The 26,945-nt window shown below is 30.0% G+C and overlaps 1 protein-coding gene across 3 annotated transcripts in view; it reads left to right on the top strand.

Annotated features, from left to right (window-relative positions):
* Nucleotides 1–26,945, top strand: part of LOC136974069 (pumilio homolog 2-like) — a 100,394-nt gene that overhangs the window by 60,761 nt on the left and 12,688 nt on the right. For 2 of the 3 annotated variants that reach the window (XM_067268840.1, XM_067268839.1), the window contains exons 4-17: nucleotides 1,215–1,341; nucleotides 3,602–3,798; nucleotides 10,451–10,590; nucleotides 15,677–15,857; nucleotides 17,186–17,411; nucleotides 17,933–18,130; nucleotides 21,243–21,365; nucleotides 24,208–24,438; nucleotides 24,526–24,771; nucleotides 24,842–24,962; nucleotides 25,036–25,128; nucleotides 25,197–25,334; nucleotides 25,410–25,668; nucleotides 26,120–26,257. In XM_067268840.1, coding sequence (XP_067124941.1) covers nucleotides 1,215–1,341; nucleotides 3,602–3,798; nucleotides 10,451–10,590; nucleotides 15,677–15,857; nucleotides 17,186–17,411; nucleotides 17,933–18,130; nucleotides 21,243–21,365; nucleotides 24,208–24,438; nucleotides 24,526–24,771; nucleotides 24,842–24,962; nucleotides 25,036–25,128; nucleotides 25,197–25,334; nucleotides 25,410–25,668; nucleotides 26,120–26,257 — 2,418 coding nt within the window. The remainder of the gene's footprint in view (nucleotides 1–1,214; nucleotides 1,342–3,601; nucleotides 3,799–10,450; nucleotides 10,591–15,676; nucleotides 15,858–17,185; nucleotides 17,412–17,932; nucleotides 18,131–21,242; nucleotides 21,366–24,207; nucleotides 24,439–24,525; nucleotides 24,772–24,841; nucleotides 24,963–25,035; nucleotides 25,129–25,196; nucleotides 25,335–25,409; nucleotides 25,669–26,119; nucleotides 26,258–26,945) is intronic. The other variant, XM_067268841.1, reaches the window with a different exon arrangement.

Genomic DNA, 26,945 nt, shown 5'->3' with positions numbered 1-26,945 from the left:
TGCAGTCTTGTTAATTTGGACAAAATAACTAATTTTTGATAATTGCAATTAGATTATTGACATTACAGTTTGGTTTTGTTGCTGCTGGCTGTACATGAGCATTTGTAACATGTGGCCAGTCATACATATGTTTTATATTTGCCAGCTGCAAGTTCATTTTTCTTGTAATTTTATAGATGTAGAAAATATTTATTATCTATAGATGTATTTGTGAAATCAACAGTCATACAACATTTATAATTCTATTGAAGCTTTAATTATTATTCAAATAAAAAAAAAAAACAGTATTAACTGGTTTTTGGAACATTTTAAGAAATTAATAGATAATGAAGATAATACTTCAGTTTGTAAAAATAAGGAACCCTATTAATCTGATGCAATTCAACAACAGTTTATGGCAGTGGTTGGTGTGTTGTTACTTCAATTTGTGTTAATCACTATGTGATCTCTGCTTCAATATTGAATAAATTTCATATAATTTTTATTAAATCCTGAAAGGACTGAAATTGAAAGGACGAAAAGGCTGTTCATGTTTTCATTTTTATTTAACATTATATAGCAACAACATTTTGATCCTATTATCAGTAGTAAACTATTATAGAATGCCATTATGTAAGTGCTGCTGATGATAATGCCTTTTAAAGGGATGGATTACAGTTCTCTCTACGTTCATTGTAACACATTTCTTAAAAAAACTATAATAAGAGGGAAAAATTGAAAACTGCCAGTATAAGAATTTTAAAATATACCTTGAGTGGTGAATAAGGTAACAAAGTCTAATAAAACATTCTATCTAAACTCATCTTGGAGTTAACTTGGAAATTAGCAACATAGTTAAAAATCATATGATTTAATTTGCAATATTTTGATGGTTATACTTATGTTTAGATGCTTGCAATTGTGTAAACATAGCTTAATCCTTGAATGTTTCAATATGAAAAATGCTGAAACTAAATGACTTACAATCAATTTTTTTCTGGCATTTTCCATAATGAAACATATCTGAGTAAGTTGAATGGATAAGTTGATAGTGTTTACTGTGTAACATAGATTGTTCATAAATATAGCAGATGGGATTTTTCCTTTGCAATGTGGTCTTGTATACGGTATGTTCAGAATTTTTGGATCCTGATAACTATTATATGTGGTCACCAAATTATTTTATTTTTAAGATATATTTCTTAATATAAAATTAAATTTATCAATTTCTACAGATTTCTGCTAATTCTAAAAAAATCTGGGGATTAGAAGACAATTCGTTAAAAACTGTAGATAAAGGCATATTTGTTGGAGATCATTGGCGAGATACTCCGTGGAGCACTGGTCATAATGGAGCTTCAGGTTTGTTGTTTTATTAAAATTTGTTTTAGTAGATGTAGTTGATTTTATATATAAATGTGTTTTTGGAAAGAATTTTATATAAGTTTACTAACAATATATAGTATATATACTCTCTCATCTGTTTTCCTACTAAATAGTGGTATTACAGTATACATAATGTTTTTATATAATTAAAAATATTTATCTGATATTCATAATGGTATCTATATAATATTTTGCTTGAATTTCTACAACAATGAGATTCTGAAGGGATCGTATCATGAAGAAAGTGCAGTGTTAATATATTGATGTTTGAGACAATTGCTTTAATCATCATGGTTTGAAAACTATTTCAAGGCATTCTTGACTTTCAGTACTGTAGTCTAGAGATGATAAAAATTTAGAAGTCATTATTCAAGTCGTCATGAAAGAAATTTGTAGCATTTTAATTAGTCATCATTTTACTTTTGAATGTGTATCAGTTGTTGCTGTAATAATCTATAATTGCTGATAACTATAGTAACAAAGATAAAAAAAAATCAAAAGTTGATAAATGACGTTTAATCAAAGACAATGTTTTCATAAAATAGAAGAGAGAAGTCATAAGAAAATAAGTGAACAAATTTATTAGACAAACTGTAGTATAAAAAAATTATTATTAAAAAGAAATGTTATTGAAAATCACTTACAACTTGTAAATTCTAATTTCAATTACAGAAAAACCTCCTTAAGATGGAACATGACAGTACTAATCAAAATGATCTATTTTGTCAGGTTTATATCTTACAGAGGAGTTTTTATTAATGCAAGAATAAAGAAAAGTTGAAAAAATGTTTCAGTGCCTATTTATAACTGCTTTTTTCTCCAAAATAAGTGTTTTGTGTTTCAAAGACATGCTAAAACGTATCTTCTTCCCCCCCCTCTGGGATTACAATGTGCTGATGAAACTTGATTAATTCCACTTTTGTCGACTGTGTACACATTTAGAACTTAATTTTGAGATGCCTGTCATTTTGCATTTTGTCTTATAAAATAGATTTAATAGTAATAACATATTAAAAATATTTTGATAATGAGAAGATATTATATTTAGCTGATATTTATGAAATAAACAGTTTATTTCTGAAGTATAAGTAAAGTCTTCATAAGTGTATTTTCTGACTGTTATATTTGTAGTGATGATTTTAGTTGCTATTTATGTGTCGTATTGCAATAAACAAAAGAAATATGCCTAAACAGACTTATAATAAGGGAGTCTATTGCATTAAAAACTTTCCTGATTTGTACCATATTTTTGCAGAATGACCAGCATGCCACATATAAACGGAGGAGACCAGCATGTTAGTTAACCTGCAACTAAAATATAAAATTAATCAGATCTAACAAAAATCTAGTCATTAATTAAATGTTAAAGAAAACATTCTTTCAAGTGCAATAAAATAACAACATTGTAATTTGACTGACTTAAAATCAGGAAGAGATTTTTTGTTTAAGATACAATAAAACAATGACTTATTGACATTAGTTGTAGTAGTAGTAAATAGTTAATCAGTATGGACTGTACAAACCATCTACCCTGACCTTAAAAATAACATGTTCCTCTCAAATTTCACACAAAATCCATGTTAATCAGTGTAAGTGGAGATAATTTACAGCAAGTATCTTAAATTTAATATGTTTATTTTTGAGTTTTTGAATCAAATAAAAATAAAATATACAAAAAAAGCACTTTCTGAATTCCAAGAGTATTTTATGTTGTTAGAAAGTAGACAAAATGAAGAAATTAAACATATAATCCTAGTTTTTGATGTAATGCTGACAGTTTAACAGTTTTAGAATAAAAACTCGTTTGTTTTTATTTTTATGCACTCTCTAAAGAGGGATATATAACCTTGCTTAAACTGGCAATCTGGCATTCCCCAGGATAAACTGGCATGCAGTTTTTACCATGAAAATACCTGATTTCATGGTCTCTCCTGGATAGACCAACATGCCGGACAGTTTGCAAAAATACGATATAAATTTGTTTATATCGTATTTTTGCTGGTAATGCTATAAAGTGGGGCCAGGGTATGTGCGTTTGCACCTTAAAATAAATAATTGAATTGAAAAAGTAAAAAAAAAAAATAAATAAATTTGTTTATATGTATTGTTTTTGTTTATGATGACAAGACAAGTCGATAAATTTATCTATAAATTACACTCTAAGCATTATTTTATTGTTTAATTAACAGGTTAGTAATTGTAATCTGTTAGATAATGAAAAATTTTATTTTTGTAGAGCATGCCATGTCACAACCTGTAATGGTACAGAGAAGAAGCGGCTCTTATCCCGGAAGTGACACCGCTAATCTATTGTCGCCACGGTCAACAGACACTGGAGGTCTGGGCATGAAGATGGTGGAATACGTTCTTGGCAGCTCTCCTGTTTCAAAGGATTTAGATTCTCATATGACACACATGCACGTTGGTTTAATGGTAATTATGTAAATTATGTAAAATTATAAAAGTCAAAATTATTTATATTGTGAATGATTGTACAAAAATTTTGTTTTCTGAAGATAATCATTAAATGAAATGATGGGAGAAAACTTTCTTAGAATTTAACTACATATTTGTAATATACTATCAAAATAATTAGGTATTCTGTTAAAAAATTAATGTATTTCTAATTACAAATATTTTTCCGTGAATTTATATAAGTATAAAATCATGAGATCATATAGATAAATTATATAGGGCTTGAAATTCATGTGTTTTAGTTAATTTTATTAGTGTTTACTTACTGTTAAAAAGTTTTCTTAACTACTGATATTTGTCTATGCACAAATGGTAATTTTTAATGTAAGAAACTGAATCATTCATTAAAGTTTATTTAATAATTAATTGGAAAATTTTTAATAAATGAATATTTGTAATATTTAGAAAAACTTATAAATTATGATTGCTTTAAGAAGCTAAAAACTATTTCAGGGATAAATTAAAATTTTGCTGAAGTTGAAGGATGATAAATTTTAGTTTCTCAGTTGCCTGTTTATCATGGTTGAATATGAAATGCAGATTCAAATATAATCTTTGCATTTATTTCTTTCAACAAGCTTCCAGAAGACTACTTGAAAACTTTACAAAAATTTAATGTCTAACTTTTTTAAAAAAAATAACAAAAGATAAATATTTCATCATGATGCATTTTTTATCAAGTGATCAAAAGAATTTGTTTATGATTTGTTCGGGTGTGCCAAAAGTTGAAAGTTGGTGTCAGGATGTTGAACTGTGCAGACAATTCATTTGTATGATTAAGATTTTCAAAATGTGTTAGTCTGTGTTATAGATTGGCAGTACATCAAGAAGGAAATGATGGTTGCCATGATATCAAATCTGTTCAAACTGATTGACAATCTGTGATGGGTTGCAGAGCAGCCAAAATTCATAGCCTGCTTGTCTCAAGATGGAGTTCAGGAAAGTTCATAAAGATACCACCAACCAAATACATTTAGTCTCTAGGTATGATGTAAATGGCTGATATGCTGAAGAATGTGGATGACACCATTCTAGAAAATTGACAGGCAAGCATCCAAAACATAGTCAGGGACTTGTTTCAGTAGATTCTTCCATAGCTGATAGACATCAGACACTGAGCTATAAGAAGTGCTCACTATCAGTCCAGCACAAACTGACAGCAAGAAAAAAGATAAAATAGATGTATGCTTTACTGATATCATCATTCTCCAAGGAAGAGAATGATTTTTACAGAGAATAGTCACCAGACAAATCCTGGTGTCTATCTCCATTGCAATATAGAGGACAAGTAACAATCAGTGGAATGAAGACATTTCTTGTTCTTCTCCATTCAAGAATGCTGTCAATGGGTTACAGGAAAGAATTTAGTAAGCTGCTTTTCATTAAGGAAAGCCCTCTACTTGTTGCCTTCTTGGAAAAGAAGACCTCCATCAACACACTGTTATTGCATGGTCCTTGACTGTCTCTAATGTTCTGATAATGAGCACTCCCACATTGCATACATTGTCCAAGACAAACTGTGGAAATTGGCTCTCCCAGCTCTGCATCATCCATCTTACTTTGCCAATGTATATCTTGTGGCCACCATGTCTTTTGACCTGTGAAGACACTTCACATCAGACAATGATTTGATGCACATTGTTGAAAGATAGATTCAAGAACAATGAAACTCTTTTATGACAGTACAGTCATACCTCGGTACTCGAACGTTTCGGAGCCCGAACAAATCGGTACTCGACCAAAAATTTCGAAAAAAAAAATGCCCCTGTTCCCGAACAAAATTTTGGTACTCGAACGGGAAAGCCCGCCAAGTCGACGCCGACGCCACGGCAGCGGCGTCAGTTACGAGACAGTCCAGTTAGGCCTATATTTATTTAAATTATTTAATTAAAATTCCAATTATTAAATTTAGCAAGAGATGGCGCTTAATGCCTAACTCTAGTACCAAATTATCTTAAATTATTAATATTACTATAGCCATTTGCTAGCACGATAATACGGCAGTTGTTGGTCTTTACGAGACAGTCATTGTTTGGCATAGCACATTAACTTACGCTGTGCTATATTTTTTGAATTAGCATCCTTTTCTTTTGATTTATTAGCCCTTAAACATGGGTCCCAAGAAGAATAAAAGTGAAAGTGGTCAAGTGAAAGGAAAACAGTGAGAACAATAATCGAACTGAAAAAAGAAATCATTGCTAAACACGAAAATGGAGTGCGTGTTTCGGATCTTGCTGTCAAATATTCTATGGCTAAGTCGACGATATCGACTATTTTAAAGAATAAAGAAACAATAAAAAACATACTAGCGAATCAACTGGGGATTGAACGCATTAATCTATTTTACATTATTTGTAATGGGAAAAAATGATTTGGAGTTCGAACATATTGGTACTCGAACCTCTTTCTGGAACGGATTATGTTCGAATACCAAGGTACCACTGTATCCATAAACTGATCATGAAATGGGATAATTGTCTAAATGCCAGTGACAATTACTTGTATTTCCCAGAAAATATTTGTGTAAACTTGCAGCCTTTAGTTTAACTTAAATAGTACGAAGAAGAATTAAGGAGAAGTTGAAAATTTGTTAGATTTTTCCCCCTGTGATATTTATCTAATACAAATTAGTATTGATAGGAATACATTTGAATAAAGTGCAATAAATTGGAAAAATGTGTGTTAATTCTTCTAATTTGTTATAAATTAAGCAATTATTATTCATTATAACATTAGATCAGTAAAATGAGTTTTTTGTTTTAAAAATCGCAACTTTTAAAATGATGTAAGGTATGTGGAATTTTATAGAATGATAATGGAATTGTTGGGTCTCGTAAATTTCATTAAGTTGCTCATTACAGGTTATTTGAAAATAACTCTATACATTATAGTATATGCAAAAAAATTCTTGCATAGAATATAATCTCTCGAAAATACATCCACTAAGGAGCCTTAATTAATTTCTGATAATATTTAATGTAAAAAATTTAGACTAACATTTTTGATCTATAAATGAAGATCTTAAGGTCAGAATATTCCAATGTAAAATATGAGAACAGAACAATCATGCTTTTTGAAAATTAAATGCATTCCATTGAGTCCCATCTTGGAATATTCTAACCTTAAGATCTTCAAACTAATGTTTTTGATCTACAAATGAATTTTTTACATTAACTCTTTAAACATAAAATCAGCCTTATTCATTCAAAACAAAATCAGCTGATGGAAAAGTTGTTTGACTGGTTTTGCTATGTAAGGTTTCTTTGTAGCCTGAAGGGTAAAGCAATTTAGTCTCTATCTACATAGTAGGAGAAAGTTTTCAGAGCTTAGAGTTAAATATTGCTAGAAATTAATTAATGCTCTTTTGGTGGTTGTATTTTCAAGGTTTAAGTTTTTCCAGTCTTTTATTGATGTTTCAAACTCTAGAATATAAAGTATTTTTAGTTAACAAAATATAAATCGGACTCATTTTAGGTAAAAAGTATTGATAACTATGAACAAATACATAAGTTATCAGATATTTAATGGCAAAACAACAAAGTTAGTTACAACAGTAAGCAAATAAAATTGTTGTTTAATTAATGAAATTGTAATTGCTAATATGGAAATAAAGTCTGCTAAAGTATATGAATGCCTAAGTATGAATATCACTGGTAACTCTAGCAAAGGCAATGGAGACTGGTATCTGAGAGCCATCTGATCATAGGACATGGAAATTTCAATCTTTTTGTACTTTGTTATCGTAAATATCAGATTGCACTTATTGTATTAAATATTTCATCTTGTAAATTGGAAAGTGGAAGAGAAGAAAACAACCCATTGTATTGAATGCATGTATGTTGGGGTCACACTGTCTATTCCTTCTAAAGAAGACCTATTTGGAACAGAAGAAAGTTTTTATAACAACTTGTATCTTCCTGTTTTATGCTTAATTCTCTCATTCAAATGTGAATTTTTTTTTGTATACATGGAATATACAAAACATTGACCCATCTACCTGTAATTTACATGTAATTTGGCCACCAACTGATAAGATTGAGCACTACTGGTCTGAACAAAATTTTTGAAATTAAATGATAAATTTTATTTGAAGTTACTGTAGGGATGATTTCAATGTAGCATATATTAATGTATTCTTAGTAATGATCTTTGTATTTTTGCAAAAATACACTGTTGTCCAAAGAAAATGCAACACCAAGAATGAGTTATCAGATAGACTTGAAATTTGGCAATTGGGTTATTTATCATGAGATACGCAAATGAATAAAAATTTGCATTCATATACAAGGGGATGTGTATGCAATTGAGGTTGAAATCTGAATCAGAGGATGTAGAGGACTATAAAAGCAAATCTGGATCATTCTATTGGTAAAGTCAATTGTTATTGCACAGCCAGTTTATAAGCATGCCTTGTTGCAAAGTGAGACAACAATATAAACAACTGATGGACTTCAAAAGAGGAAGAATTGTAGGATTGAAAATGATTTCTCATACTATGAAATTGCAGCACTTGTTGGGCAGGATGCTAGTGTTTTTATGCAAGCTTGGAAAAGAAGAAGGCTCTGAAGATCAACATGGGGGAACTGAAAGACAGGAATGTTGGAACCAGAAGATGGACACTTGGTGTCCAGTACATGGCAGTGATGGATTGTGCATCAAGTTTTTAAAAATCATAATTTATGATAAAATAGCACAAGTAAATGCTTTAATTACTGCATTAAACAATGTAAATAATAATAATCATAATAACACATTACAGAATACATCCATTGCTCATTGCATTCTTCCAAAACACTATACAACACTGGAGAACAACACTACATCTCAGGATTCATAACACTTCCATACAAACAAACCAAATATTCATTAGGTGAGGAATTTTTCAAGGAGATTCCTTGAGTCCTCTGGTTCTGCCTAGCCTTGAACCCATTATCCATCATGTTAAACAACATGCAACATGGTTACAATATCAGACATGAAAAAACAACACAGTTTACACTGTCGCATCTCATGCACATGGATGATATGCATCCACACAAAAACAACTTTGTCAACTCCTACAAATCACATGTTCATACTCCAAGGACATACAAATGGAGTTTGGCGTAGATATAAAAAAAAAACAAAGAAATATATATAAATTTAAAGCAAATGTGCTGTTATTACTTTATGTATAATGTAAACAACAAGCCTGATTTATTTGTATTACCAAACAATCTGCCAGATTATCTGCAAATGCTAATTTTTAATAAAAATATTTTAAAATTAATAGTAACCTTTGGAAGAATATAAAATTAAGATTAAAATGTAATTATACAAGGAAATGGCTATGCTATACAGTAGTTTGGGATAAAGAGAAACATCTCTAACTATACTATGTATCTCCAGTAATGTTAATATCTCATAAGTTGTCTTAAAAAAGCAGTCTTGTCTTCCTCAACAACTTCAATGGATGAAGTGTGAAGTAACCAAATTTTTTTTCTTTTATTTATTTCATGTTTGTTTCCATTTTACAACTAGAGGGGTGAAAGGAAATGTTCTTTTTACATGAAAATTGTCTATTTGATATATAGGACTTATATTAAGCCCATTACAGAACTTACACAGAAAGAAAAGACTTACAAAATACTGCTGACTTGAGCAGTGTTTAAATAATTGAAAAAATGAATAAATAAAAATGAAAGAGTTAAAAATACTACTTGGAAAACCTATTGTGTTTTTTGAAGTATGACTGGCAGAGAGATTCCTAAAATCCTTGCATGTGTAAGATTCCTTGCGTCTCTGAAAATGTTATTAGTGATAAAAGGATAAAAATTAAAATAGCAATTACAGTTTGACATATTTAATCTACAATGGAGTTGATGGAAGATGAAACTAGAACTCCTAGTAGATAAACAGAGAAGTATCTATTAAACCACATGTGTGTTATCCAGAACAGTGTTGCTAGCATAACAAAAAATAATGTTTAAAGAAATTTTGATTTGTTGGTTACTTCCTTTGTCATGTACATACAAAATTTTCTTAAAGTTTTGTTTCTATTTACATCAAGTTTCAGTGCAAAATTTCAAGAGTACTTTTACATCCAATATGAATTTTTAAACATAAAACCAAGAGTATACAATCAATCATCTCGATAAATGAAGGATTTTGGAGCAAAGAATTGAGTTAGAATTAAATGTAATAATTTTGAAGTTTTTGTTTGTTCTGTGAACAAATTGACAAAATTGAATTAAATTTTTTTTTTTTTTTAATATTTAGTGGGATATTTGTGGGGAAAATTACTGCTTTCTGCTGTGTTCTAGCAATACCTTAAATTCATTAAAAACTGATTTTTATTAAGTTTTTGGTTTTAATGCTTGTGTGGGACTAGTCTTGGATGAGTTTTTTTGGATGTATAATCTGCTTATTTCTTACTTAAAAAGATGAATAGTTTTTGATAAATTATATTTGATATAATTAGTACTTGATTCCTTATAAATATATTTGTTATAATCTTAATAATTAAAAATGAATTTCTTAAAAATTTTAAAATTTTAACATTGTATAAATTATTATTAAATAAAAAAATTTAGTGAAATTAGAAAATTTCATTGTTAAAATTTTCTATTAGGATCCATCAAACGTTTCTCAAGAAAGAGAAAATGGAAAGGTTAAATATGACGGCGATTCTAAGAAAAAGCAATCGGACGATTCTGGTGTTCACGGCAATGGTATTCTTCAGAATGGACTTGATGAGGAAAAAGAGTTCAGGTACTTGTGATGTTCCATAATTGAAACTAATTTTTAAAAAGTTTTTTATTGGGATAATAAATAGTTTTATTGAATATTAAAAACAGTACAGGAGCATATTAATATATATCATTTTGAAGAAAAATGCCATTAAATGAGTTCTTACATTTATTTTAGTGAAAACATTAAAAGTCATTTACAAATTATTTTAAATTATGAAAGTAAGCATTTCTTGCATCAATAGGAAATTGCAGCCAATCTCAAAGATGATTAGTTTTGCTGACTTTCTCAAGATCAAGAAATATTTCTTATTAATGTGTTGACAGCCAAATAAGAGTTAATTCATAATTAGTGATCAGTTTTCTCATAAAATATAGTCTTGCCTTTAGTGCTTGAAATGAGCATACTTGTATAAAGAGATATTGGTAATAAGAAAGAAACATGATATAAGGAAAATAAGCTTTGGCACCAGAGAACAGAATAATTATTCACAATAATATAATACCAAGTAGTCAAAAAAATGTCATTAAAACTGATGAAAATAACTTGTTTGTTGCTGATATTTTGTTTGAACATTCTTGCATACACAGTGGTTTTTCTTGGCACACTACACAATAATAATGTGTTTTTTGTTGTTATTGTCTAGTGCACTTACCTGACATAGTTTGTATGTATGCATTTTTTTCAGTAGCTGGTATAGCTTTTAAATAGTTTTGTCTTTGATTTGATCTCTCTTTGCAGTATTTGACATTTTATTTAAACATTCAAACATTTTCACTCTGAATTTTAGACTTTTTTTTTTAATTGAACCAGTTACTTGACAAAAATATTCCTATGCATTACACAGGTTTGTTTAAAAGTAATGCACCATAGGATACTTTCATGCATACTATGTATGTATGTGGAACCCACTGGGGGAGCCAATAGGTTATCCTTTTGCTTCCCCTGGATGCTCTTAACACACACGCGCACACACACACACACACACACACACACACACACACATGGTATGTGCTGTGTGAGAACGTATAATTTATGATATGTTATTAACCCTTTTCCGGCCAATATTTCCGCCCCCTTGTTTACATTTATTTTGCAAAACGGCCGAGGGCAGTATAGGTCAGTCAAGGTCAATCATGCAATATTCATTTAAAAATTCACCAAAAATCAAATTATTATTATATTGGTATGAAAAAATCACGTACATTTATTAACATCTTTCGTTTTAAATACGATATTTTTCAATAATTTTTATTAGAGAAATTTATGAAAGAAAAAAAAAATATATTATAACTGACATTCAAACTTGAGAATTTGTTACTTTTTGTCAAAATTAACGTTGTCCAGTTACTTCATTCTTATTGGCACTGAGCCCGAACGATGTAGCATATTGTTTTGTACAATTCGATATAACACTTATGCATGTATGTTTATTCGTTGTGAAATTATTGCGCATTATATCATACATTTGCTTGAAATCAAAACTTTATTCTGCTATCAACTAATATAATGAACTAATATACTTTATTCACTTCATATCGAATGAAATTATATACTCTTGTAATAAACATATGATTACCAGTAGCAATAGTTGTAACATTTTCTGATATAATTGATTAAAATATAAATTAAAAATTAAAAAAATATATAAAATATCAGAACTAAAGGGTTACAACTTGAATATTTATAACACATTGACGTATTATAGCATGAATAAACTTATTGTAGTAATAATATTGCACGAATATGCTAAAAATGAAATAAAAAATTATCAGGAAATGGAAACTTAAGAGAAAAAAAGCATTAATTAAAATTTTTTAAGCCAACAAAACACCACCTGGACAAAAATATGTGAAACAGACAATAAACAACACGTTGCCGTCAAGTGCTGACATCTGTTGTCGATAAATTTTATAAAAGTCAATTTTTAACAGGGTAACGATGAATCGGTAGCCTGGCTGATTCACTTAAGAATTAGGCTTACGACAGATCGGTATTCTGGCCGGGTAAGAGTTAACATATAACGTAATCATTCAAGGTAGATTATACAGTCATCTATTATTAATTACAGGGTCTGTACAGACCTGGAAAATCAGGAAATAAGATTTTTAGCAGGAAATGACATCAGATGCCAGGGAATCCGTCCATTGCTCTCACTTTTTTTTGACATCTTTAAATTCAGTTTGGTGTAGAGTGTACAAAAATTGGAGCAACGAAAGAATGACAAGATTTGTCATACTTAAATCTCATAAGCTATAAATGAAGATCTAACAATTAAAATTTTGTTGGATGAGAGTTTATGTTTTTATTTAAAATGATGGATAGTGGAGGTATGTGATTGTGAGGGGGGGTTTACAGTTCAGCATGAATGCTGAAAACAGTGACACTGCACAGCATTTGGGCAGTGTATAACTTTGGATTGCAATGAGATAGAACATTGAAATTGGTGTTGATTTGTATAGAATGGCAGGATCTACAATATTATTTAGCAATAATAATCAATAAAATAGAATTTGTAAATTGTAAGCTTATAGGTGTGCAAGTTGAAGAAAATTATCATAATGTCAAAGAAATTTCAAAGGAAATGTGAACAGAAGAGAGAGACGTGTCTATCATTGGAAAGAAAAATTTAAAAGAAATCAGAAAAACCCAAAATGACTAATGCTGATCAATACAGATTGTATAGAGAGCATAAGAAACAGAGTGCATCAACTCCGACAATATTTTGAGTGCACTGTCACCTGAATTGATAGATATTGATTTGGAATGTGATAATCACCAAGAGTTTATTTGTTTACATCTTATCCTTCCTGTAATAACACAAAGATTGTGCAACATCTGGTTAACCCGTTGCAGTCAGTTGATGCTGTGGAGGAGGCAAAGAACTGTCACTCAGCTTAACAATATTGAGTACAGGACATTTTTGGCTACATGGTGGACCACATGCAATTTATGTATTTTTATTCATTGTGTTCTCTGTTTCTGGCCACATACAGTGTGTAGATATAATAATTCTGCCAATTTTGATGGAATGATGATCGGTGATGTCTTTCTCTAACTGCAAATTTTTATCTTCAGATGGCTTGCAGAATTGTGGAAGTCCAAATTTTTTGGAAGTATACCAAAATATCTCTATAAAGTTAAAACCCATGTTTGCAGAAACTTCATTGGCACGACCCACTTTCCTGCCAAAATGCTATCACTCCCATTAAAGTTTTAGGGACAGGTGGGAAGAAATGTAATGTCCTTAAATGGCTCTGTGCTGGACCAAAAATAGCATGTTATAAGTGATTTCACCCCTTTATGGAGTGAAAAATTTATTTTGTTTAAATTATTTTGAATTTTCTGTCTCCTTGCTTTAAGAAATTTCATTTTACAATATAAAGCAATCTTTTTCTTATTTAAATAAAATGAAATTTTTTTATATGATGTAGAAATGACATAGATAATTACATAATTGAAAAACTTTGTAATAAATGAATGGAATGAAAATTTAAAAATTTGGTTGACTGTATTTAATTTTTTTAAACATAAAAATATCACAAATTTGCAAAGAAAAAATCTTTGTTTTCGTATTCCTTTTTCTCATTCACACCTGTGACAGTCTAAAATAAAAATTTTCACATACGGAGACGATCTTTACTCTGAGACTCCGCCTCCACAATAGAATGTAAATGGAAACAGCATCCTCTGGTAATTTTTGCCAATATCACAATTTAATACAATCAGTCAAATAATATCACAACCAAATTTTTAAATTTTTACATTATGTATTATATTATGATATTGGCAAAAATTACTAGAGGATGCTGTTTCCATTTACATTCTATTGTGGAGGCGGAGTCTCAGAGTAAAGATCGTCTCCGTATGTGAAAATTTTTATTTTAGACTGTCACAGGTGTGAATGAGAAAAAGGAATACGAAAACAAAGATTTTTTCTTTGCAAATTTGTGATATTTTTATGTTTAAAAAAATTAAATACAGTCAACCAAATTTTTAAATTTTCATTCAAAACATTTATATAATTGTGTGCAAAATGGACTTCAATAGACTTGGCCGATATTACATAATGGAAAGGAGAAATGTAGAGACTTTAATCAGTCAGGGAATCAGAGATGGAAATACCTGTATGGAACCTGTAATTACTTAACCTATCCCATGGTGAAATTTTTCTCCATTGCATGTGGCCACCATGTTGAGTTTTTGTCGATGTTAAGCCTAACGAAAAATTTTTTTTAAAATAATAATTGTGGCTACTGTATCACTGAAAATTATTTTTTTATTTTGCCCAAACAAAATAAATACATTGAAATATATAAAAATTATGACACAGGAGAACTGTTCTGATGCAGAGACGAATATATTCGAGGTTGCCAGGGCAGATCAAATGAGGTCAACACAAAAATATTTGGGAACAACACAGGACAGGTTAATGAATGTAACTTAGAAAACTACAGTATTTAACCATTTTATTATAGTATGACACAGAAACTATGTTGTATCATAATAAAATGTTTAAATACTGTAGTGTACTATGCATGGAAGAATCTTCTGATGCATTACTTTTGAACAATCCTGTATATAATTATTTCCAGCATATTTAATGCAATCTTTTCCATTTGATGGATTTTCTGGAACTGAATAACAATGCATTTATATGGTCACTCTATTTCAGACACTCCATTGCTCTAAGTTAATCTGTTTGATTTTACTGTACCTGATTAAATTTGATTATAATTTGCATTTTCAAAGAATATGCCAACTATCAGTTTATTTGCATAAATTTTTTTGGCAAAAATAAGCTTTTCATACAAGTTTGGCTGAAGAATAAACATTGTAAAATGAATATAGCATATAATCATGTGCCTGTTTGAGAGTGGTCTCTCATACTTCAGACTATGGCAGTTAACACCTCAATGTATATTGTGATATAGATTGACATACATTGTGATAATTTGAGATGAATACTCATTAATTAAACTGTTAATTAACACTTATAAACTGATTATTTATCTCAAATTATTGGCATATTAACTGTATTTTAATTAATAATAAATTTGTGATTATTAATATGATGATTGTATAAAAATAAAATTTTTTTTTTTAGTCATCAATCTTCTCGTAGTGATGATGATGTAACCAAGTCCTCGGTGAATGATATAACTAAACATACTTCAAACGACGTGTCGCGAGCAAATGACAGTTTTGAATCTGTGGGAATCGATCCTTTGCAGTTTGATTATCCACACATTCATCCTGATTCTCCAAATGTTTTAGATTACCCAGAGGTAAGAATAGTTTTGCTACATTTTGTACTTTCACTGAGAAATTTTTAAACACAGGTTTTTGTGATTTGCTTTCTGGTGAAAGTTCTTGCATGTGAAATTTCAGTGAATGACAACTTGTATTTTGAACATATACTCGTAAAAATTTGAAATTCGTATAACTTTGTTCTTATATCTGAAGGTTCTAAGAAACATTGAAAAAGTTTTGTAATTTATTTTGATATCTTTGACAGTTCTCATTTTAAAAAATATTATTGTGATATGTTACTGAATTTATTAGATTATTGGGAAGAACATGTTTAATATGTGGCATGTTTTTTAAGTAAGTACCATTTTAAAATAGGACTGCTGCAGTTCTACAGTTGGTGTTTCACGAATGTGCACTGAGTACCTACATCTGTTGGCTACCCACAGATGCAATTATGGAAGCATTCGTTCATTTTACATTTGTTTGTGTGTGTTTAAAATTCCTCAGACAATTGAAAATCCTGCCGATTGTTAAGTACGCACGGTGATTCATTTTTTTAATGCAAAAGATGTGAAAGCAGCTGACGTTTATCAGCAGATTAGTGAGGTGTATGGAAAAAACATTGAGTGATGGAATGGTAAGAAAATGGATTAGAGCATTTAAAAAGATAGCCATACTAATGTCCATGACGAGGAGCATAGTGGGTGACTGTCTATCATTACTGAAGACTTCGTGCAGAAAGTTGTTGCAAAAGTTTGAGAAAACAGATGCTTTTTGATTTGGATTTTGTCATCCAAAACAAAAGGCGTGGCAAGCTCGGTAAGGGGATTTTTTTGCTTCATGACAATATCTGTCCACACGTGGCTTAACGAAACCAAGATCTTATCACATCACGTGGCTGGGAACAACTTGATCACCCTCTGTATAGCCCTGATCTAGCAATTAGTGACTACCACTTGTTCCTCCGCTTGAAAAGGCATCTAGGCAGTCAGCGCTACGGTGATGATATCAAAATGCCGTGCTGCAGTGGTTGGCAAATCAGGTGGCAGGTTTCTATGAGGATGGAATTCAGAAGCTGGTTGTACGATATGAAAAGTGCCTTCATATTGGAGGAAAATTATGTTAAGGTACAGGCTTTCATGTGAGACTAAAATTATTTAAAAAATTGCAGTAGTTTTTTTTAATATCAAAACTGTACTTACTTTAAAAACATACCTCGTAATTTTACAAAATATGATAGATTGGTATCTAAACAATAGTATCATTATTTTTTAAATGAAAAATGGATTATTGATGGTTAAGATTATAAGCAAAAAAAGTCTTTAAAAAATTGCATTGTGATGATGATGATTTTAAATTTTAGAGAAGTGATAGAACTCCATTCTTTTCACAATTGTATCATCAACAACGAGGACAGACTCAGTGTTTGCCTATGCCACCTGTCAATCAACAACAATATCCCATGTCTACAAATCAACCGGCACCAAATCACGGAGTGCCACCTGCCACTCCAACTGCCGCACCCTATTCATCTGTACCTTATGTACCAAATCAAGATCCTTACAATTCTTTGGGCACTGTAATGTCAGGTAAATATGCACATAAGTTCCTTCTGTAGTGTGTTGTTTATTTATTTCTTCATGGGTAGGAGTTAAAAATGCTAATAAATTATAAAATTAGAGTTTTTCTTGATTTTATTTTATAGTTAAAATGTGTGTTTTGTATTTTTATTTCTTGATATATCAAAAAAATTTGCTTTGCTTTTTAATTCAGGTAAGTGATTTAAATAACTTTAAGATGCAGAATTTGTTTACAAATTTCCAGTCTTATTTATTCCATTTAAATTAAATATTTGTAAACATTTAAAATTTATTTTTGTATACTGGTACTTTTTTATATATTAACAGGGCTTATTATATTGGAAACTATGGATGCAGATATTTAGTCTTGCAGATCAGAAATAATGTTTTTTAATTTAGTTCGCCTGTTTATTTAGTATAATAAGTCCTGTTAATATATAAAAAAGTATTAGTATACAAAATAAATTTTAAATTATGATAGAAAGGACACAAAAGCATAATAATTAAATTTGTAAACATTGTTTATCTAGGTCCCACAGCAGTCATGCCACAGTATTATGGGATGTCTCCATGGGGAATGTTTCCGCCGGGAAGCATGATGACAGGAAATCGAGGACAGCCGCAAGATCCCTCTTTGCAATTGATGTCCAACGGAAGAGCACCGGGAGCAACTGGAGAAAATTTGTCTCAGACAGGAGTGACAATATCATCAAATCTACAAGAGTCTGGTAATTAGTTATTAAAACGTTGAATATTTGTTTCTTTCTGATGAAAAATTACATATAACTATAAAGTTCTGTAGAAGTATTTTTAATGTGATTTTACAGAAGAAGCTCTATATTTGTGCATTTCACTCATGTTTAGTGTTTGTAACCATTTTACATACTCATGAAGCTAAAATTCACAGAGTATTAAGTGGATTTTAATGGTTTCCCCCCTTAAATTTGTACTGTTGTAGTTCATTGTTACTGATCATTAACTGTGCTGGTGAATATTATTTCTTGATGGTTTGCATTATTTTAGCATGTGCATTTATATGGGTAGTAAACATTGTGTTTTATATTTATATGCATTGTGAATGTCAGCATTTTAGAGAGGATTTTACTGAGTTTTTCTTTTAACCTTACCAGTCAGTTTAAACTAAACAACTCTAGTGGAAAAATATCAAAAAGGCCAAAGAATTGATGTTTCCTTGAAGACATAATTAAAATGCTAGATCATTTTCAGAGTGGAAATTCAGTAGCTATGGTTGCTCTTGCACTTGTCATAAATGAAGCTACCTTAAGATACATTAAGAAAAAGACAGAGGTTAGAAATGTTTCAGTAAAATTTCTTCATGTGAAAACATATTATTATTTTCTAATCATATACTGTGTTATTTCTGTCTCCTCACTCTAGTTTTTCAATGTGTTTTTACTTTTGCTAATTGTAATTTTCATACTTGCAGCAGTTTTGTAGAATGTAACACCTGCAAATATGGAGTTTCTGCTGTATATAGAATTCTAATATCTTGTTCTTATTGGCTTGTATCTTATTGATTATAGAATAAGTTATTCAATTAAAGAAAAAGGTAACTAATGTCTATCAGCATTAAACAGTTTTTATTATAACATCATTACAAACACTTTCAACATTTTATCACTGGCAAAGAAAAGTTGCATTTCTAAAATTTATCCTAATGTTTCAAAGTTACATTCATTTTTTTTGCCTGAAGATGACATTGATAAAATGTTGAAAGTGTTTGCGGTGATGATATAATAAAAACTGTTTAATGCTGATAGACAGTAGTTATCTCTTTCTTTAATTGGATAACATTTTGGTGCTGTGAACTAATCATTTTTTATGAATGAATTATTATTTTATATAACTAGAATAATTGGATAGTCTTTGAAATTAAACTTGGTTGTTCAAAATTCTACAAAACATTATATTTCAATAGAAAAATATCAGTAAACTAATTCTTTTTTTAAAAAAAATAAGTATTCATTAAGTTGCTTTATAAATTAAAATTTTATTAGGAAAATCAGTTCCGTTTTTTCTAAATTTATTAAAAAACACTGTAATCATAAACACCTGTGTTGTAGAGTCAACAGTAACCAAAGTGGTGGATGTCTGGAAAGAATGCCTTGATACTGCAGTATGTTTAACAATACATACAGACACTGGTTGATGTGCAAAATTCTTTAACTGTTGTGTTACAGTATTTGAAGTGACTGTACAATTATTTTAGAGTAGGCTTGTTTGGTTACAATATTATAGTATTGATGTTGACAAAATTGACATTTGATATTGTCCAAAAATATCAATTTCTCATATACATGGTTTTATGTCAGTATTATGTGCTAATATTGATATGCCATCACTTGAGTTGTGCACCATGTAGCATAATACATATTTGCTGCCTTTTGCAAATCAAGTGTGATCAGACAACATTATTGCAGAATACGTTCAGTGAGAGATTATTTTGCAATTTATTAAAGAATTAAGTAATTTAGAAAATATGTAATTGTTTGACGATAAAATTTGAAATATTGAGACTTTTACATTTTTTGTTAAGTCATCTGGTAGCACTGCTTTTAAATATTCAAAATTTACTGACCATTGTGGTGCAGTTTGACTTTACATTAAAAGTTACTGTGGCTGTAACAAAGAAGTTACTTTTTCATTTTGTCTGTCTTGCATTTTAGTGATCAGAAAGTTTGCACTAAAGATTTTTTTGTATATTGTGGTCACCAATTATTGCCCATTTACAGTAATATCCATAACATACACAATTGTTTCAGAGTGTATTGATCAGTATGAATAGTTTTGCTGATATCATATATCCCTACTTTATAGCTAACTGAATAACAGGTCTGTTTCTTTGTTATTGTGACAGAGCCATTGAGATCCCTCACATTGTTGAGTTTGTTTTTCTTCTTTGTGTCATTATGTCCATATTTGGTACAATATGAGCACCAATCTCTTGAAAGGATAATCTGCCTTTCTGTAATCTTGCAATTTTCCTTTGATTGAAGTCTGAAACCTGATTGTTTAGTTGTGGTGCTCTTCAATGGGACATTCTTGATTTTTTTTTTTTTTTTTTTTTTTTTCCTGTGAGCAAGAAATACAATTCCAGTATTTAACATCAGCTCTTTGTGATCTCCTTTCATACTGGTTCCAGAGGATTCGCATACATACTGCACTCTTGTTTGCATGTTCCTCTTTGTTGACTTGCAGGTTTTACTTGGTGTTGCATTTTTTTATGCCAGTGGTATATACTCTGAGTATCGTTGTATCGTTATTTTTCAGATTGTACTGTACATATTTTGTTGATTAAGTTGATCTTTAAGTAAATGTAAAATATGCATATATTTATATTCAATAAATACAGGTATACCTCATCTTACATCAGTAATTGGTTCCAGGAGAGGCGACGTAAGTCGAATTTACTTGTGTAGTTATGACGTAAGTCGTAGTTTCGACTTACGTCGTAACTAAATGCCAATAATGGAGGAAACGCCAATAATGAACACTTAAAGACCGCTAAATAAGACGACAACACAGAAACACAGATGTTTTCATGTTTCATTCTCTAGGATTTATGATGATTATATTAACATTTACTGTAAATATACATATTTTAGTATGATTTTATGTGCTTTTAATGCTTTTCTAGTCATATTATGACTTCAGTATTTGTGGCAGACGGATGTAAAGTCAAATAAAATGACTTAAACTTGATTTTTATTTTTCCATATACTTTTTTGAGAAACGGTGTATAATCGGGAACAACGTAACTCAAGATATACCTGTACTAAAATTTAATTACATCATCTAACATTGAAAATTTTCATTTAGGTGGACAGTATCAGCTACTGGGTCCTCCTTATTTCAATCAAATGATGAGTAATACCAGACCTCCCATGAGATTAATGCCTCCCATGCTTGTAAATCCAGCTTCAAATCCTGCTAATACACCTGGTAAATAATTTTTTCTTTATTATAATGTTTATTTAATTTACTTTTATTGTTTTCATAATAATCTATTTTGTTATGTAATAATAAATTTTCATGTAGCACAGAATGAATGAAATAAAGAAAAATTGATTTTAATGAAAAACAAATAAAATTATTATATTACATTTATAAAGATCTGCAGAATAAAAGCAGACTATTACATATAGTATGTCTATATTATAGTATCTAAATTTGATTTAAATATATAATATCTATTGTATTAAAAATTTATTACAGAAAAACAAAAATATGTTTTAATTGAACAAAATTTCTAATTAGGCTATTTTATGCTTTTCTTTTATTTCACTTCAGAAGGCAAAAGAGGAAAATTTTGGTAGTTTTGAACTCCTCACAAAATTTTGAGCAATGCTTTTGCATAAAGTTCCAGGCTATACTAATTACAATAGCTAGGAAAGAGCATACACTACCTTTAATGTATTCCCAGAAATGAAAATCTAGAAATGTTAAATTTGAGAAGTATGGAAACCACCTTATAAACTTCCACAGTCAATTTCAATTTCTTTATCTGGAAGTGTATAATCTTATTGGAAGAAAATGCTTTTATGTTGGTTCTATCATTACAGTCGTGGAGTGAGAAACAACCTGGCAGCTATATATGTGGCATCATTTATGGAAGCTAACAGATTTGCAAAAAAAATATTCAGTTTGTGAGGGTTGCCAGGTGATGTCCAGACACCACTGTGAGGTTCTATTTAGGTGTTTTAATCTGATACCAATGTAATGTTTCCATTTGATGTTTTTTTTCTTGGACTAGAGTGAGGTCCAGGCTATTCCAGTGGAGTTTTATATGGCTTTTTAGCCTTCCTATTGCTGACTGTAGAAAGTGACTCCTTTCCAATTGAATCTTTTCATTAACTACTCCATCCTCTTACTCCTAATCTGATATGAGACTGTGTTATTGCCATCTGGAAAAACACTTAAACCTCGTGTAGTAGGTGTAACCTACTTGGTATCAGAAATTTCTGAGTGTAATCACCTACAGATGGCAATAGAAAGGCTAAAAAGGTGTATAAAACTCCACTGGAATAGCCTGGACCTCACCCTGGTCCAAGAGAAAAACATCAAATGGAAACGTTACACTGGTGTCAGATTAAAACATCTAAATAGAACCTCACAGTGGTGTCTGGACATCACCCAACAACCCTCACAAATTTACTTAGTTTATTGTGCAGCAAAATGTTTATTGGTCGACAGATTTTTTGTTTTGCTTTAATTTGTTTACATCTTATTTTTATTTAGCATCTATTTATTTCTGAGGATTAAATATTTGAAATGTCTTTCTTGTAATGTTTATTTTATTTCATTACATTTAGAAAAAAAATCTTGATAGACATTTGATTTCTGCCTCTCTCATATCATTAAAAAAAATAACACCCTTTAAAACACAAACAAACAAAATAAATAAATAAAATAAAAGCAGGTAACAAATCTTAAATGATATACAGTGCTTTTTTACATTTCAATTTAAAGTCAGAGAGATCAAGATCAGTAGAAGAAAGATTGTTGGGATAGATTTAGATAAAAAAAAGGAGTAAAAACATAAGTAAATGAGCAAAGTTTTCTCGATGGAGTTTGAGTGAAAGCCAATTTGGATAAATAAGAACATTAAAATGTTTGTAATTTATCAACCAGTCAATATTTAATTCTCTCAAAGGAAGCTCGGAGAAATTCTAGCAATATTAGTCTACAGCAGCGTTTCTCAACCTGGGGGTCGCAAAACAATAATGAAATCATTTTATGAGAAAAAATCATTTATTATAAACTTATAAACATCTTACTTATAATAAGTACACATGTAAAGAAAAGAAATTAATGTGATGGTTGCATTTGGTTTTTATTTAAAATTTTCTCCATACGTGGATCTACGATAGAAACACACAAAAGCAAATTGTTTTCTTAATTGGTTATTATTACTTTGGGTGGGGGTTGCAAAATATTAATTTTATTTATATTTACCAATTGGGGGGTCATGGAGCTAAGAAGGTTGAGAATTGCTGGTCTACAGTGAAAGGCAAATTACACATTTTGTTAAATTAAACATAAGATATATCTTATTAGTTACAACCTTGTGTAAGTGGAAGGTGCAGCCATTGATCAGATGGTCAATCCATAATCAATGCAAGATTGCAAATTAATATAAAAAATGGTTTGCAATGCTCTTTTATTAAAGATGGGCTTACGAAATTGCCATAAAATACCATGTTCATGTATGATATAATTTTTAAACAAGGTTAACAAATGTATAAGTAAATTTTATTTTAGATTAAGAAATTAAAATAAATAATAATATTAGATTCATAAAATTTGAGGAAATAGCAGTCTATTCAGGAAGAGGAAATATATTTGTAAATAATCATAGTAAAACGTTACATTTGAAGAGATTAAATCTATATTCATCAAAATTGAAATATTCCATTTTCATTTTATTATCATTGAAATTTTTTTTAAACTAAGTGACATTGCTATTTTGTACACAAATCAATGTCACTTAGTATGACAATTGGTGTATAATCATTCAATAAATTTAAAAGTAATATAAAGAAAAAAAAGAAAGAAAACAGCAAACAATTTTAATTTAATTAATCTACTGAACAAGAAATTTTATGCTTGGAAGAATTGTGATAACAGTTTAAAAAAACAAGTATTGGATATACTAAATTTATCATAAAATGTCAAATTATATTTATGTATTAACTGATGATGGTTGTTAAGCTCGGATACTGATTTTCATTGAATGAAATTTATTGTATTATACTGATATATTTATATTTGTAATATTTTTCAGGAAATTTTAATAACAGCGGAATGCATTTACTTAATTCTCAAAGTCAGAGTTCGAGTTTATTCTCAAACAATCCGTTATATTCTTCTCCAACAAATCTTAATTATAGTCCCGCGTCTTCTAACATTGGTTTCACAGGCAATCAGTTGGGTCTGGGCCTGGGACAGACACAGACAAACACGGGATTTGGAAATAATACATTTGGTACATCTAATATTGGTGGAATTGACACAGGTAACTTTAATTTTTGGCATATTTATTTTCAGAATAAAATAAATTATCATTTTTTCATATCAGTGATAATGAAATTTACTTTTTAAGGAATTGGTGGTAATACGAATTCACCACTGTGTGACACATTTGACTGTTGGGATAATTCAGGAGTTCGAAGTGCAGCCGGCAACGGTTTTGGGACTAATTTAGAAAATCACTTTTCTCAGCAAGGACCAAAAAATACTTTTGGTACAGTTGCTTTACCACAGAGGCTAGGTCCCATTGGTATGTTACCACCAAGTCAAACTCCTCCTCCTTCATCACTCAATGGTTCATGCAATAATTTAAATTTAGGTAATTCTTTGCTCTTAAATGTCATACCAGCACAAAGAATATTTAGTTACTAAAGCAATAACATTTTTAGGATGCATGGTGTCGGCTGCTCCGGGTGCAGAGGCAAAATACTTAGTAAGAAATTCTCCTTTAACCAATGTGTTTGGTTCTTCACATTCTCTGTTTTTGAATAATAGTACTCTTCAAAGAAAGTAAGTTAGATATTTATGCATATTTAATACTTGATATGTTTGGCTTTGTTTAAATATAAAGTAATTTGATCAGAAATAATAATTATACTAGGTCTAATGTCACTGATAGTCTTTCTACTATGGAGAAAAGAAACAATTCTAGAATTCCAAGAGTTGAACCAATGTGGTAAAGTATATTTTTATACTTTCAATAGCAAAACATTAGTTACTAAAGTTATTATTTATTTTATTTAGTAATGGATGTAGTTTGGAAAAACCAGGAGGTAGAAGTCGTCTGCTAGAAGATTTTCGCAACAATAGATACCCAAATTTACAGCTGCATGACTTGGGTAATCACATTGTTGAATTTTCACAAGATCAGCATGGTTCAAGGTATGAATTTGAAAAGTACTTGTAAACCTAAAAAGCAGACTCTCTCTAATATTTTTCCTTACATAAAATCTGTAGATTTATTCAGCAGAAGTTAGAAAGTGCAACAGCTCCAGAGAAACAACTTGTTTTCAATGAAATTTTAAATGCAGCTTACAATCTAATGACTGATGTTTTTGGAAACTACGTCATTCAGAAGTTCTTCGAATTTGGTACAACAGAACAGAAACAGTCACTTGCAGAAAAAGTTAAAGGAAACGTTTTACCTTTAGCTTTGCAGATGTATGGTTGTCGTGTAATTCAAAAAGCATTAGAATCTGTTTCACCTGAACAACAGGTAAGTTATTTTACTCACATTTTTGAAAAAATGGTGTGTGCATTCAAAAACAATGAGACTTAACTTCTTAATGTGTAAAGGAACATTTATTGTAAGTGATTTTTTACATATTAATACCAGTATTATGTATTAGTATGTAAATAGCACAAACAATAAATGCTCCTTCACACTTTGCTGTTTGCATATCATTCTCCCCATTGATAAAATAACTTTTAACATACATTTCACAAGTATTGAATAGCAATTGTTACAAGTAATTGTTTCTGAATAAATTACAAAAATGAAATATGAAACAGATTTATGTGATCAAATTGAGTATTTACAATAAATTGGGAGAATAAATTTGTTACATAAGAATTTTTTATAATAATAGTAATGAAAATGAAAGGAGTATGTAATTATTAATAGAGGAAAAATTATGAAGGACTGATTGATTGAACTTTATTTTCAGACGGAAATAGTAAAAGAGCTAGATGGTCATGTTCTGAAATGTGTAAAAGACCAAAATGGTAATCATGTTGTTCAGAAGTGCATTGAATGTGTTGATCCATTGGCTTTACAATTTATAATTAATGCATTTAGAGGACAGGTAATTTATGTTTTACTTTATCTATGTATAAGTTTTGTTTGTTAAATATTTCCATTTTACAAATTATTGATTGGAAAAGTTTAGTTAACAGATTTTTTATTATAACCCATGTTTGTGTATGGCAGCAGTGATTTTCTGCAACAACTACTGTAGTTTTTTTATGGGTAGTTTTCATCAAATTGACTGACTTAGCTTGCTTTGTTATCATCTCATGCTGCATTCTATTTGTCTAACTAAAAATTTTGGTCAAAAAATTTTTGTTCACTTATTGCAGGCCCTCAGAAAACTACTACAAAAAATCACCCGTTATATATGTAATTACAACTGTAATTACTGTTTTTATTGTCATATGATCAATGGTTTGGTGATTTTCTGCCCTGATATCATTTTTTGTGACTTGGCATCATGGATGTTTGTTGGCTATGCATGACATAATGATGTGGCAATCTTCAACTTGCTGTGACGTTAAATGCTTGTTTTTGTATGATAGCCTGGGATGATATGATCATTTTCTGGTCCTTCTGAGAAACCCCTCAGCCATCTTGAGGGGTTTCTCATTTCCAGCTGAACTCACTTCACATTAGCTCACACTTTTGCAAAGTTTAAAGGCTTCCTAAGGGAGTCCAGCTAATGATATTGTTCTGTAAACTAAACAATGTATGACATTGAAATTTTGCTTGTGCAGAGA

This window comes from Centruroides vittatus, unplaced genomic scaffold, assembly GCF_030686945.1.
Source record: "Centruroides vittatus isolate TY-2023 unplaced genomic scaffold, ASM3068694v2 contig_341, whole genome shotgun sequence".
Taxonomy (NCBI): Eukaryota; Metazoa; Arthropoda; class Arachnida; order Scorpiones; family Buthidae; genus Centruroides; species Centruroides vittatus.
This window is presented reverse-complemented; position numbering and strand designations above follow the sequence as displayed.